The sequence below is a fragment of the Onthophagus taurus genome, chromosome 11, assembly GCF_036711975.1.
Source record: "Onthophagus taurus isolate NC chromosome 11, IU_Otau_3.0, whole genome shotgun sequence".
In the NCBI taxonomy this organism is placed as follows: Eukaryota; Metazoa; Arthropoda; class Insecta; order Coleoptera; family Scarabaeidae; genus Onthophagus; species Onthophagus taurus.
The window spans coordinates 32,710,820-32,726,971 of record NC_091976.1 but is presented as its reverse complement, the minus strand read 5'-3'; the positions used below and the strand labels follow the sequence as shown (position 1 = coordinate 32,726,971).

The window sequence follows — 16,152 nt, the reverse complement described above, 5'->3', positions numbered from 1 at the left end:
CCATTTGTTATATACAACTAATATGGAAATCGATTTATGAAATCTATTGTTATAATAGATCACAATGTTTTATCGTTTTTTTTTCTTAATAAATCATACGTCACTTCGTCGTTCGTAATCTTATTATCTTGAAGTTTCTTATCAATATCCTTAGAAATTTCATCCTTCAAGTTCTCTGACAAGCAGAGAACGGAGAGTTTTTCTCATTTTCGCTGACGACGCGCATATTAATTACACGACGTTTGACAACCGCGGTTCGATCGTTCCTTTTATTAAAACCATACATCACTTCCGCGTGCACTTCCGATAGACTCCCCTTCTGACAGACGTACAATGTTCCAGGGGAACTTTGTACGTGATCGCCTTCCGTACGACCGAACTCCTGAGGGTTAAACTGATTGACATCGTTGCCTTTTATACCCCAACGTCAATTCACCTGCTTTCACACCCAAAGAAAATATAGATGAATCTACTCATGCAATAAGATTTTTTTTCCAGACTGTAATAAATGGATTAAAAGAAATAGTAATTAATGGATTAGTTGTTCTCTCAATACTGAAAAGGAATTATTAAGAAGTCTTTGAACTAGTTTCTAGCTTTTCAAAAACAATCTTTTTTGTTGGGATTCTTCATTTTGACAAAATTGTCCCTTCTCTTTCCTAGTGACATTATCAGTTAGTTTTGGAAAACTCTGTTGGTGAAGTTAGTTGCGAACTATTATCGTAGTGTTTCCTAATTTTGGAACTAGAGTCTCAACTCTGCTTGGGTTGAATTGAGTTGGATTTGGAAAAATATTCTGCTTTCTCTTAGTTTTGCAAAAATTTCGTATATTAATGGTAATTCATAGAAGCCAACTGTTCTTCAATATTTTGGTCAGTTTTGGGTTGATGTAATATTAATTGTTGAGCCTCGCCCAGCCCACAAGCAACTTCAACTTAGTCATGAAAAATTCAATGTTTAGGGTGAGAATTGTATTGGCTAATTTTGAGTTGATATAACATTCATTGTTGAGCAACCTCGGCTTATTTATGAAAACATTTCCAGCTTTTAGCTAATTGGGCCAATCTCTATTATCTTCTGTTTTATTTGAAGCAGCTATTCTGTTGGTTTTCTAAAAATAGTGTCTTCTTTTTCTTGGTTTTAGACAAAATAGACACTCTAAGCATTTTCTAGTCGTTCCCCAAATTTGTGACACTTGATACTTTGTTGGATGCTAAAAAGTCTTCAAAGTCCTTTGAAAATAACTTTGGCAGAACATTTAGAGAGATATCCGCTTCCCATTTTGAATGGCATAATAGGATAAAAGACAAAATCAACTTCCGCTTCCAAGTATCCAAGATGTTTTTTATTCTTCGCTGGTTTTGGAAAAACGTCCTCATTTGGTTGGGTTTAGTTGGGTTCGTTTCTGTTCTGTACTGATTTTAACAAAACAGCTGGCATTAGAAGTACAGTTTCTGCTCTTTCCTGATTATGTTTGATGACAGAACTACTTCAAGGTGCAAAAGAAAGGATCAGAAGCTCATGTAGGGACAGAAACACTTTGGGAAAAGTAAATTCACAAATACACAGAAACCTTAGCCAAATATAAGAAACCGCGATTCATCTAATAGTTGAGAATTAGTAAGGTTCAGAATAAAAGAAGACATTCTGATAACAGAACACAAAGGCAGAAAATAAGGAAAATAAATAATTACACAGTGATATTAGCACTGTCACTAGAACTAACATTTGACCTAGAACTAGAAGCATTCGGATTTAGCCGCACATCTTTTAAGACGGCTAAACCCTAATGATTCTAGTTCTACTTATTCTTCATCAGCTTTAATGTTTTGGACAGTTTTGGGTTGATACAATATTAATTGTTGAGCCTCATCCGCAAGCAACCTCAACTTATTCATAAAAAATCCCATTTTTAAGGTGAGAATGTATGATTTTGCTTTAATAAGGCGATGTCAATCTCTGTTATCTTCTATTTTCTTTGAAGCAGCTCATTCTCTTGGTTTTCTAAAAGCAGTGCCTACTTTTTCTTGGTTTTAGACAAAAAGGACACTCCAAGCGTTTTCTAGTTGTTCCCCAAATTTGTGACACTTTGTTGGATGCTAAAAAGTCTTTGGAATCCTTTGAAAATAACTTTGGCAGAACATTTAGAAATATATCCGCTTTCCATTTTGAATGGCATAATGGGATAAAAGACAAAATCGACTTCCGCCTCCAAGTGTCCAAGATGTTTTTTATTCTTCGCTGGTTTTGGAAGAACGTCATCACTTGGTTGGGTTTAGTTGGGTTCGTTTCTGTTCTGTACTGATTTTAACAAAACAGCTGGTCTTAGAAACACAGTTTCTGCTCTTTCCTGATTATGTTTGATGACAGAACTAGTACAAGGTGCAAAAGAAAGGATCAAAAGCTCATGTAATGACGAAAACACTTTGGGAAAAGTGAGTTCAGAAATACACAGAAACCTTAGCAAAATATAAGAAACCGCGATTCATCTAATAGTTGAGAGCTAGGAAAGTTCAGAATAAAAAAAAAGACATTCTGACAACAGAACACAGAGGCAGAAAATAAAAGAAAAAAATATGTTAAAAATTGCAAAAGCCTTCTGTTCAACCCTCTGTAAATATATAACTACTAAAAATTCCCCAGTTTCATTCCACATTACATTCTAATTAGTGCAATGCAATACAGTGATATCTAACGCTAACTAGCGCTACCTAGCACTGTCACTAGAACTAACATTTGACCTAGAACTAGAAACATTCGGATTTAGCCGTACGTCTTTCAAGACGGCTAAACCCGAATGATTCTAGTTCTAGGTCTTATGTTAGTTCTAGTGTTAGTATAAAACTAGAACATAGTGCTACATAACATACATAGTGCTAGTGTAAAACTAGAACTAACACTAGATCTGGAACTGGAAGGTATCTTCGAATGTTTCTAGTTCTAGATCTAGTGTTAGTTCTAGTTTTATTTCTGATTCAGTGCTAGGTTGTTATTTATATTTATTGAACTAACATTAGACCTAGAACTAGAAGCATTCGGATTTAGCCACACGTCTCTCAAGACGGCTAAACCCGAATGATTCTAGTTCTAGAACTTGTGTTAGTTCTAGTGACAGTGCTAGTGCAAAACTAAAACTAACACTAGACCTAAAACTAGAAACATTCGGATTTAGTCGCACATCTTTTAAGACGGCTAAACCCTAATGATTCTAGTTCTACATCTTCTTCATCAGCTTTAATGTTTTGGACAGTTTTGGATTGATACAATATTAATTGTTGAGCCTCATCCGCAAGCAACCTCAACTTATTCATAAAAAATCCCATGTTTAGGGTGAGAATGTATGATTTTGCTTTAATAAGCCGATGTCAATCTCTGTTATCTTCTATTTTCTATGAAGCAGCTCATTCTCTTGGTTTTCTAAAAGCAGTGTCTACTTTTTCTTGGTTTTAGACAAAAAGGACACTCCAAGCGTTTTCTAGTCGTTCCCCAAATTTGTGACACTTGATACTTTGTTGGAGGCTAAAAGGTCTTTGGAATCCTTTGAAAATAACTTTGGCAGAACATTTAGAAATATATCCGTTTTCCATTTTGAATGGCATAATGGGATAAAAGACAAAATCAACTTCCGCCTCCAAGTGTCTAAGATGTTTTTTATTCTTCGCTGGTTTTGGAAGAACATCATCACTTGGTTGGGTTTGGTTGGATTTACTTGAATTCGTTTCTGTTCTGTACTGATTTTAACAAAACAGCTGGTCTTACTACAGTGTTTGCTCTTTCGTGATTAAGTGTGGTGTATTAAAAGCTCATGTAAGCACAGAAACAGTTTTGGGAAAAGGGATACAAAGTATACAACAGAACATAGAGGCAGAAAATAAAAAGAAAATATATGTTAAAAATTCAAAAAAACCTCTGTTCAACCCTCTGTAAGTACATAACTACTAAAAATTCCCCAGTTTCATTTCACATTACACACATCCTAATCACCTACAACGTTAAATCTACCTACAGAGGGGTTAATCACCTCTTAGGGGATGCGACACAAGGGCCGCGAGCGAAACAACGTTGCGCCCCCTCGTTTTCCATCACCGCGTGTTGTATCTAAAATTCCGTTCTGCAAATCCCGTACAGATTATTAATTATTACCGAATTTATAATCCTCTTATCTGGCAAAATGCAGCCGGCGGCACCGAGTGCACGTGACTGTAAACGCCGTAGGGCTCTATATGCCTTAGTCGTAAACAACTTGCCGCCCCCTCCCCCGTTAAAGAGAGAAAATCTTAGTTGGCTCTTTTACCTTCGTCAGTCTTTAGGGTGGAAAATTGATGTTAACGTGCACTTTAAAAGATTTTAATTTAAATATTTTATCTGAATTATTTATTTAATCAAATCGAATATTTGAAATTGAAAAAAAATGCTGAATAAAATATCAATATGAATCTCATCAAATAAATATTTTTGATGACTGTAGGCGATGTACTCGCCCATTCTGTTTGATGTATTTGTTATAAAATGAAACAAAGGACACAAATTCGCAAAAAAGCCAAATTAATATTGTTCACAAAAAAAAATATTGATTTGTTCCCTCAACATTCCCTAACTACATTATTTTTCATGATTGTAACCCATTGTAAGCTTATTTTATAGTGAATGTTATTCTTGCGAGCGCATTTTGTTCTTTATTGACCCCGATTTCGACCACTTTGTTTCGATTCTACGGATATATCGGTTCGAAAAACCAAAATGAAAAACAAACGAACGGACCCCCGTTATCGTCGCGATGTTTTGTTCCGGGGCGCCGGATTAATGTTGCGCCCGTGCCCTCCCCCTTTTCCGGTTCCGCTTTTATTTCCCGGTTTGTTCCATTTTTTTGGTTTTTTACTGCAAATCCGGGTGATTCTGATAAACTCGAAAATAAAATGTTTCGTCGGGTTAAAAGCTTCGTCGTCGTCATCTCTCCTCGCTTATCTTTATTTTCCGGATTATGTTCGTAATGGTGGCTGTAAAGTTCCCGGTTTATTTTTCTTCAAATAAAGAAAAACGACAGTTTATGTGGTTAAGAAAGGAAGTCGTTTTAAAATATATTGTTAAAAGTTATTGTAAACTTTTATTATTCAATTTAATTAACCCATTTGCATTTTAAGCTAAAATATGCGCGCTGGCTACAATATCATAATAGATTATTATTTACACAATTATTACTACTTTTATTATAATTAATGTATTATTTTGAACTAAAACTAGAACTAACACGAGCGCTATAACGTTTTCAGAAACAAGTTGCGAAGTGTTCAAGATATACTACAACTTGGTAAATTGCAATTAAAACTAGAACTAACACTAGACTTACAATTAGAACTAGAAACATTCGGGTTTAGCCGCACGTCTTTCAAGACAGCTAAACCTGAATGATTATAGTTCTAGGTCTTATGTTCTAGTGATATTTCTAGTTTTAATTCAATAAAAATATGCAACACAGTGATACCTAATGCTCACTACAGCTACCTAGCACTGTCACTAAAACTAACATTTGACCTAGAACTAAAAGCATTCGGATTTAGCCGCACGTCTTTCAAGACGGCTAAACCCGAATGATTCTAGTTCTAGGTCTTATGTTAGTTCTAGTGATAGTGCTAGTGTAAAACTAGAACATAGTGCTACATAACATATATAGTGCTAGCGTAAAACTAGAACTAACACTAGACCTAGAAACTATCAGACTATCAAACTATCGCACGGCTAAACCCGAATGTTTCTAGTTCTAGGTCTAGTGTTAGTTCTAGTTTTATTTCTGATTCAGTGCTAGGTTGTTTTTTATATTTATTGAACTAACACTAGACCTAGAACTAAAAGCATTCGGATTTAGGCGCACGTCTTTCAAGACGGCTAAACCCGAATGTTTCTAGCTTTTTTGTATGAAACATTTCTTTCCATCATTTATAATTAACAAATTATAAAAGAAAATTGTTGAAAACGTCAAAATTTCTATTTTACTTAGGTTGGGTTGGTAGTACTGATTGGTGGATTAAAATAACTTATTGCATATGCTTTTTGAGTTAATTCTAAACCTTTTTTGTACGAAACATTGCTCTCCATCAGTTATAATTATTAAGTTATAAAAAAATTCTTGAAAACGTCAAAATTTCTAATTTACTTAGGTTGGGTTGGTAATACTGATTGATGGAGTAAATATCTTTGTTCCATATGATACTTGAGTTAATTCTAAACGTTTTTTGTGTAAAAAGTAATTCAATATCATTTATAATTAATAAGTTATATCCGAAAATGATCAAAAACCCCAAAATTTAGTTTTATTTTTGGGTTGGGTTGGTACTAACTGATCGATGGGTTAAAATAACTTGTTGCATATGCTTTATGGGTTAATTCTAAACCTTTTTTGTACGAAACATTTTTTTCCATCACTTATAATTAACAAGTTATACAAGAAAATTGATGAAAACGTCAAAATTTCTATTCTTCTGAGGTTGGGTTGGTAATACTGATTGATGGAGTAAATATCTTTATTCAATACGTTTTATGAGTTAATTCTAAACGTTTTTTGTTTGAAAAGTACTTCTCCATCATTCATAATTAATAAGTTATAACTGAAAATCGTCAAAAACCCCAAAATTTGGTTTTATTTTTGCGTTGGGTTGGTACTACTGATCGGTGGATTAAAATAACTGATTGCATATGTTTTATGTGTTAATTATAAATCTTTTTTGTATGAAACGTTTCTTTCCATCATTTATAATTAACAAATTATAAAAGAAAATTGTTGAAAACGTCAAAATTTCTATTTTACTTAGGTTGGGTTGGTAGTACTGATTGGTGGATTAAAATAACTTATTGCATATGCTTTTTGAGTTAATTCTAAACCTTTTTTGTACGAAACATTGCTCTCCATCAGTTATAATTATTAAGTTATAAAAAAATTCTTGAAAACGTCAAAATTTCTAATTTACTTAGGTTGGGTTGGTAATACTGATTGATGGAGTAAATATCTTTATTCAATACGTTTTATGAGTTAATTCTAAACGTTTTTTGTTTGAAAAGTACTTCTCCATCATTCATAATTAATAAGTTATAACTGAAAATCGTCAAAAACCCCAAAATTTGGTTTTATTTTTGCGTTGGGTTGGTACTACTGATCGGTGGATTAAAATAACTGATTGCATATGTTTTATGTGTTAATTATAAATCTTTTTTGTATGAAACGTTTCTTTCCATCATTTATAATTAACAAATTATAAAAGAAAATTGTTGAAAACGTCAAAATTTCTATTTTACTTAGGTTGGGTTGGTAGTACTGATTGGTGGATTAAAATAACTTATTGCATATGCTTTTTGAGTTAATTCTAAACCTTTTTTGTACGAAACATTGCTCTCCATCAGTTATAATTATTAAGTTATAAAAAAATTCTTGAAAACGTCAAAATTTCTAATTTACTTAGGTTGGGTTGGTAATACTGATTGATGGAGTAAATATCTTTATTCAATACGTTTTATGAGTTAATTCTAAACGTTTTTTGTTTGAAAAGTAATTCTCCATCATTTATAATTAATAAGTTATAACTGAAAATCGTCAAAAACCCCAAAATTTGGTTTTATTTTTGCGTTGGGTTGGTACTACTGATCGGTGGTACCACCACATTTCGGTGGTCGCCATCTTGTTGGAATAACTACCATTGGAATTCACGTGGGGCAACATTATGATATCGTTTTGAAAAAACCTAAACATCTCCCTCCAGCTAAGGTTTCCTCACAAAATAAGAACTAAGGATAGTATTCCATACTATTTTAATTAATTTTCCATCGAATTCACTCATTTTGTTGGCACAGAAATAAACAACAGTTGAGGTTAGGTTAGAACGCGCTATTTACACCGGCCGATCATTGGATACAGCTCATTGAGGTCGTCTTGCGCATGTGTGACGCTGTAAATTTAGAAAAGTTGACCAACTTTATGTTTACAGCAAAATCTTACAGCTTTGTATAAACGATACATGGGGTTTCAATACATTTAACTCTTACAGCTAAATTTTTAAATTTAAATTTACAGCTAAATCGTCTGTATAAACCCCATTCAAGTGTTACAAAGATATTTTAACCCATTTAGAACAATTTTGAACCAAAATCATCAAAAATCCCATTTTTTGAATTTTTTCAAGTTTATGGACAACATTCCATTTAATTATTTTAACATATTTTTTCTTTGTCAAGTATCCTCGAGATGTTTCTAATTAAATAGAACTATTTTGACACATACCAAAAACCTTTTCCTTATTTCCTACTAACTTTGAAGCGTTGATTCCTTTAATACTTATTCCTTTATAATAATAAACCTGTATTTTAAAAGCAACACTAAAAATTTTAACATATTAAACAAGTAACTTTCTCCAACTAAAGATTTACAACCAAGGTTATTGTTGTTTTATCCTTTTTCGGTTTGAATTTAATATCCCACGTGTTTAAAATTGCATACTACTCTCTGAAAATAAAAATAAAATCAAGATACTTTCAATTTTCGCGATCCTTTTCGTACCGTGGCCGACACATAATCGTAAATGTGGTAATAACTGTAACGTTCGGCCCATTCTCGCGCAATCGATGTGGTTTGATGGCGCTTTGTTCAAGAGTAGTAAGGCACATATGTGAGGGATATTAGATGGTTCTAATAACGAGGCAGTGAAACTTAACGATGGGAGAGTAAAAAAACGAGCGGTTTCGTTTCGAGGAAAATCCGACGAAAGAAATGGCACGAGCTAAAACAAACACTTCCGAGACCCTTTGTTAATTTCACGTGAAAACAAGCGTTCGGTGGGACGGAGATGTCTTAAAAGTGAATTTATTGTTACGACGCCAGATGGTATCTTGGGTTGTGTTGGATCGTAATACTGCCAATCTCTTGGAATTTAATACGAGTTTTTGTTTCTTCCTACTTGAAGGATTTTTTGTTGATATCGATGACCTTTTGACCCCTCAAAATTTTAATTCAACACAAAATTAATATTAAAATAACTCGTTGCATTGTAAAAGATCCCTACTCTCTATGAATTTAGAAATATGACTGGAATCTCCTCGGCATGCAAAATATCAAAATATTTTAAACCCGAGATTCTCATCTCAAAATTCATTTTCATAAATAATAAATTATTTATTCTTTTTTATTTTCAGACTGAATTATCACACAATCTACAACAATTATCCGAACGAGCAAGATCGACAACGGAATTTATACAAAGATTGAAAGGAATGAGCGACAAAGTGAACGTAAGATTAATATATTTTTTAATTTTTTATTTCGTTATTAAGAAACAATGAGAGTCGTTTGATGATAAAAATTCAAATGCCACGAACGGTAGCTTCAATTGCGCAACGTTGCAAGAGGAAATATTGAATCTGCAAGTCAAACGCGACTTCCTTTTACGACCTTACGTACCAGAAGCGAACTTAATAAATCCCGCTTTCACTCTAATTCTTTTCTCAGAGAGAAGCGGGTGGTGCTGGTTTTATTAAAAATATGGATATTTGGTTCCGTCACCGGAAAACCGTTGCCTTGAGATATTCTCTTTCAATTTTTTTTAAGCTCTCAATCATATTGAATAAGTTATTGCGGTTTCATCTCGAATAATATCAAAGTAACATAAATTTAATTAATTTCAGGAAAACTGCGTAGAATTCGAGAGTATAGTAACAGCTCAATGCGAAAATCTAGTGGCGGCGATTCATGCAAGAAGAGCACAGCTTATGGAGTGCATCCGACAGGACAAAGAGTTGAGGATCCGAGCGTTGAAGGATCAAGTGGCTACTTGCACAACACGGTTACAGCATACGACGGCTCTCCTACAATTTTGCATAGAAGCCCTTAAGGAGACAGATAGCGCGGCTTTCCTCCAGGTGAGAACGACCCTTTCATTAATTAAATGACGCGCCTGAAAGTCGTCTTTCCATATACAGGACCTCATTATAACATTCCTACCTTGTAATGTAAGGCATCTTGTGTTATGTCTTTGTGTATAAATTTTGGTTCAAAATAATAACACTATTTAATGGTTTTGTAAAATATATAAGATATATATCTCATCTTTATCAGCTCCGTATCAATACTAAGAGTGCATCAAAACTCATTCAAGATTGCATATAATCGCAGTACCTCGTTATAAAGTCTGCACCATATCTTCAAAGTCTACGTTATGCTTCTTGACTTGATTTGATTTTGTCATTTTTGTATCGATTCTTCACCGTGTTTCTATCAAGTCATCATGCTATAATTTGAGCAATATCAAGACTAGATTAAATCTACAAAACACAGTATCATATCTCAATTGGGTTTATATCAAAGCTACATCTTAAATCAAGACTTCTTCTTGTTAAATACTTTGTGGTTGAGTTAGTCTACTTTATAGTTGTGATGTTTTCGGGCTGTATTACTTCGTGGTTAAGTTGCGTTGAGATTGGGTTGGCATACTTTAGAGCTTGATTGGCTTGCTTTGACGTGGCTTTGGTGTTTGGTTGGATTGATTTGGGGTTCGGCTGAATTATTTTGGATTTTAGACTAGTTTGTGATTGCTGAACTCATTTTGGGGAAGAGAAGATTTTTTCAAAAACATATTATCATTGCCAAATATAAATTATTAGGTGAAAAAGTGAAATATCAAGTGTGAAAGTTCCACCATAATGTTTGGAGAAGAAAAAATTGAGAGCAGAAGCAAAACATCTTGTTTAGAAACGAAATGTCACTAGGAATCAAAATATTGAAATATAGAAGTGTAATTAAGATTATTTTGGGGAAGAGAACATCTTGTCAAAAACATAATAACATTTCCAGATGCTTATTATTAAGTGAAAAATCAAGTATGGAAGTTCCCTGTGAAGAGGCATGGCTAAACCTGAATCTTTTTAGTTCTAGTGTTAGTTCTAGTTATACATATAAGGAACTTTTGACTATAACGGACACTTCCCTCTTCATACTAATCCCTTATATCGATATTTACTATATTTATAGTTCGTTGAATTAGGATGAATTTTAAATTAACCTTTTAATAAGGAATAATCAAGACTTCTTCAAAACCGCATAAAATCTTGTTAAATACTTTATGGTTGAGTTAGTTTAGGATTGGATTGGCATACTTTAGAGCTTGATTGGCTTGCTTTGACGTGGGATTGAGTTGCTTTAGGATCAAGTTGGTTTGCTTTGGTGTTTGGTTGGGTTGATTTGAGGTTCGGCTGAATTATCGGGTCACTTTATCATTGTATTGCTTAATAGATACCATGTGGTTGAGTTATTTTAGAATTGGGTTGATTTGCCCTAGAGATCTGGATTGTTTTGACGATTGAACTGCTTTGGGAATGAGTTGCTTTCGAGCTTGATTGACTTATTTTGTCTTTAATTGGGTAAAATTTTTTTGAAATTGGCTAGAGTTGTTCTGAGGTTCAATGGTTTCCTTTGGGATTGGGTTGGCTTGCTTTGCGATTGTGTCGGCTTGCTTTCATGTTCCATTAAATTGATTTCACATTCTTATTATCTTTATGCTGGATTGTTTTGCTATGGAGTTATCTTGGCTTGATTTAGTGCCGGGTTGGGTTGGATTGGTTTCGGTAGGTTTGAGTTAGTTTGGGTATGGTTTGGGTTACATAGACATTGACTTGCTTAGATAATGAGTTACTTTGTAACTAAGATTTCTGTCCTGTCAAGAATACAACCTAAGCTCCATTATTTATCTCTCTAATTCTCTTTATCGAGTAGATCTTCTTTTCCAGAGTTCATTCGTACTGCATCCTCCTCTACAATTACAAAAAAAGGGTTCACTTTTTAATTAATTAGCTCCCACTCCTCTTCTATTCTTGGTTCTTCGCTCCTGTTCTCTTCTTCGAATTCTCCGGTTGGATGAGAATAATTATAATACAAAAATACGGTTAACTTTTTAATTAGTTATCTACCTATAAAAACGTATCTGGAAGGAGGGGCATGATAGACCGTCCCCTCTCCTCTCCCATTCTTGGTCGTCTATAAAAGTTCTAGCTTTTTCTTACATATTTTGTAGCAGTATTTCTTCTATTTCTTTTGTTTCAACAACTTCCCATACAAACCTTTCAATAGTTTTCCAGTTGTCCTCATTTGTAGCATAATGTCAGTGCAGTTTATTGTGTTCTTTAGTTTTGCCTCTCATCTCTCGCCTTCTTTCACATTCGAAGAAGGTGTATTCCACGTCGCACGTCCCACCACAATACATGCACTGGTCACTGTTGGATCACTTGTGTGATCACCTTGAAACACCCGTGTCCACTCATAAGCTGGGTTAGGAAATAATTCATTTCTCTCCATCTTCTTGTTATCCATGCCGCTATTTTTGGTAATAGTCTTTTAGTCCATCTAGCTTTAGCAGTGTCTTTAGCCCATCTGGCTTCCCAATTATCTATAGCTTGCTGTAATATTCGATTTTATTTTGGGATTCTTCCATCGCCGCCTTTCTTTTTTAGCCATCAGGTCTATTGGTACCCAACCCAACCCAATCAAAGCCTACCCAATCCAACCCAACCTCGTTAGCCAAATAGTCTTTTTTAGACAACTTTACTTCCATTCCAAGTAGATTGTTAATAATATCTAAGAGAAATGTTTTAATATTGTTCATATTTTTTTTATGAAAAAGAATTAATGAGTTTAAATGCAATTTTAAAATGAATTAATTATTTTCAGGTTGGATCAATGCTGATTAGCAGAGTGGCTAACACAGATCACTCTTGGCACAAGGAATGGTCGGCCCCAAGAGTATCACCTCATTTCGATCTCACCCTCGACGATAAGTCCGTGCTTAGGGCGATCGACCAACTCAACTTTATACAAATGAAACGTAAGCTTCGTCTCGTTCATTTCGTGTCTAATTCCTTCTTTCTTCCGCTTCCCTTTTCCGCCGTATTTGCAAGAATTCGAGGCTTTATTTCTCATTGGTGGTTTTTAAAAAAAATATTTCTAAAGGTATTCTCTCCGTCCCCGTGAAATATCCTCCTATCCGCCGTCTCCACGTCAGATCCCTCGTCAACCATTAATTATTTCTACTCCTAATTAGCCCCTCTTTGTGGACATATTGAATTACTCGACGGAACTCGAAGTCCGAAATAACTCACCCCTCTTCTCTTTAAAAATATGGTATTCAATTAACGCCCGGAGGCGTAATAAAATTTAAAAGGCCCCAAAAGTTAGTAGAAAAAGTGCTAATTTTTTTCAATTTAAAATTCAAACGTGTTGTTTACGTTCGATGAAAAAAATTCTTTTCCGATTCGAACAAAAGGTTTTAGAGGTTGAAAAGAAAACCGCAGAAATTTTAATTGCTTTTAACCCAGCACCGCAAACTCGCGAGTATTCATCCGTGCGTTTGTCATAAAAGTTTTTGGCCCAGGTAAATGTACGTTTTCGCCCTCCAGACTAAATAGACAAACAGCCTCGTAACTTTACCCTCCTCCTACATACAACCCCCCGCGCGGTTCCGGACAGAGCCAGACGCAAATAAAACCGCACGTGTGGAAACGTGAAAACGATGTATACGGTTGTGTAATGTGGACGAGTAAAGAGTATTTTGTTGAGAAACGTGAAAATAAAAGAAAAAAGATGGTGGTTTTATTTACAACATTTTAAGTTATTTTATTGTTAGTGCTTGTAAATAAAATCTAACTCGGGGTATTCCCCGATTTGGCCTATATGATGTATAAATCAAGATCTAGATTTCTATGGAATTAACAGTAGAATTAATACTAGACCTAGAACTAGAAACATTCGGATTTAGCCGCACGTCTCTCAAGACGGCTAAACCCGAATGATTCTAGTTCTAGGTCTTGTGTTAGTTCTAGTGATAGTGCTAGTACAAAACTACAACGAACACTAGAACTAGAAACATTCGAATTTAGCCGCACGTCTCTCAAGACGGCTAAATCCGAATGATTCTAGTTCTAGGTCTTGTGTTAGTTCTCGTGATAGTACTAATGCAAAACTAGAACTAACACTAGACCTAGAACTAGAAACAGTCGGATTTAGCCGCACGTCTCTCAAGACGGCTAAACCCGAATGATTCTAGTTCTAGGTCTTGTGTTAGTTTGAGTGCTAGAACTAAAACTAGAACTAACACTAGACCTAGAACTAGAAACATTCGGGTTTAGCCGCACGTCTCTCAAGACGGCTAAAACGAAGAGGGCTCGAAGAGAACATCTTGCCAAAAACATAATATCATTTCCAGATGCAAATTGTTAGATGAAAAAGTGAAATATCAAGTGTGGAAATTACACCATAATGTTTACAGAAGAAAAGATTAAGTGCAGAAGTAAAATATCTAGTTCAGAAACAAAATGTCACTAAAATTTAATATATTATTGGTGGAAATAACGTTTTTGATGAAGGTAGAAGGAATCATTACATAAAAAAGCGAGATATAAAGATTATTAGAAGAAATAAAGAGAAGAAGCGTAATTAAGGTCATTTTGAGGAAGAGAACATCTTGTCAAAAACATAACATCATTGCCAAATACAAATTATTAGGTAAAAAGTGAAATATCAAGTGTGGAAGTTCCACCGTAATGTTTGGAGAAGAAAAAATTGAGTGCAGAAACAAAACATTTTGTTTAGAAAGGAAATGTCAGTCGGAATCAAAACATTCTTGCTGGAAATAACTTTATTAATGAAGGCAGAAGAAATCATTACATGAAAAAGCGAAAAATAAAGAGAAGAAGTGTAATTAAAATCATTTTGGGGAAGAGAACATCTTGTCAAAAACATAATAAGTTCCAAATGCTTATTATTAGGTGAAAAAGTGAAATATATCTTTCTAGTTCTAGTGTTAGTTCTAATTATATATATAACGAACTTCTGGCTATAACGAACACTTCCTTTCTCATATTAATTCGTTATATCGATATTTACTATATTTATAGTTCGTTGAATTGTAGGATGAACTTTAAATTAACCTTTTAATAAGGAATAATCAAAGTTGATTTCAACTTGTTAATAAATTGCTAAACGTAAACAACACGATTATTTTATCTTTCAATTTTATTTGGTTAGCATACAAAGATGGAGAAGAAAGAGTTCCTGCAGGTAAAAATAATCTAATTGGAGAATCTTTCTTATTTTTATTATAAGAAGCATGGATACTAAATAATTAATGTTCCTTAAAAATTTAGAATGCTTTTTTCCTATTTGAAAAGTTTACTGCTAACTTATTCAATTGGCATGTTTTATTCTTTTAACTTTTTAACGTAAAAGTAATAAAAAACTTTTTTCCGCGTTCCTTCGTTTTTGTTTATTTATTTACTTCTAAAGCTTTCTTGAACAACGTTTGCCAATCACACTTCCTATTGTTCTCAAATATCAAATAAGAAAAAGATAGATGGAAGGAACTTTGTATTGTTTATTTGGACGGTACGGCGTGAAAGGAACTTTCCTTTACCTTCGCTAGCGAACAATGCTCGAGGATAGTTCCATGGACGTGATCCGCAGGAACAATCCTGTTGGATTGCCGACGGGTTACGTTTATTGAACAGTTTCCAAAACTCAATTAAGAGAGAGCGACTAAAACGGGACAGTAACTTCAAATAATGGTCGACCAACAATATTTATTGGATCGACTCTAACTTACAATTATTTCTCGAAAACCTTTTTATTATTTAAAACATTTTTTAATTTATATCACCCATACATTTTTATTTGATAAAATTGAGATTGTTAACATCCAAATAAAACCTTTTGCATATTTTAAAATAATCACGCGTTCCTGTTGACGTTGTTTAACGATTGCGTTGGAAAATATACCGCTGAAATGTTTCAGAGGTGTTCATTATTTATTACTTTTTTGAGTAATAATTCCAATTTAAAATTTTTCATTTCTTGTTTTCATTAGTGGTATACCAGGAATTTCATATAAATCGCAATATATAAATGCAATAATAACCATAGTTACGAAACTACTATGTATTTGCACTGTCCCACATAAAATGCAATATAGCTTAATAGTACAGACATTGGGTAGTCTAGTTCTAGGTCTTGTGTTAGTTCTAGTGATAGTGTTAGTGCAAAACTAGATATCTAGTTTTGATTCAATAAGAATATGCAACACAATGGTATCTAATGCTAACTAACGCTACCTAGCATTGTCACTAGAACTAACA

At 33.9% G+C, this 16,152-nt stretch overlaps 1 protein-coding gene across 2 annotated transcripts in view; it reads left to right on the top strand.

The window, feature by feature from the left end:
- LOC111424972 (E3 ubiquitin-protein ligase Trim9) overlaps positions 1-16,152 on the top strand; it is an 80,038-nt gene that overhangs the window by 53,038 nt on the left and 10,848 nt on the right. The window contains exons 2-5 of one of the 2 annotated variants that reach the window (XM_023058711.2): positions 9,175-9,270; positions 9,664-9,897; positions 12,698-12,851; positions 15,050-15,082. In XM_023058711.2, coding sequence (XP_022914479.1) covers positions 9,175-9,270; positions 9,664-9,897; positions 12,698-12,851; positions 15,050-15,082 — 517 coding nt within the window. The remainder of the gene's footprint in view (positions 1-9,174; positions 9,271-9,663; positions 9,898-12,697; positions 12,852-15,049; positions 15,083-16,152) is intronic. The other variant, XM_023058712.2, reaches the window with a different exon arrangement.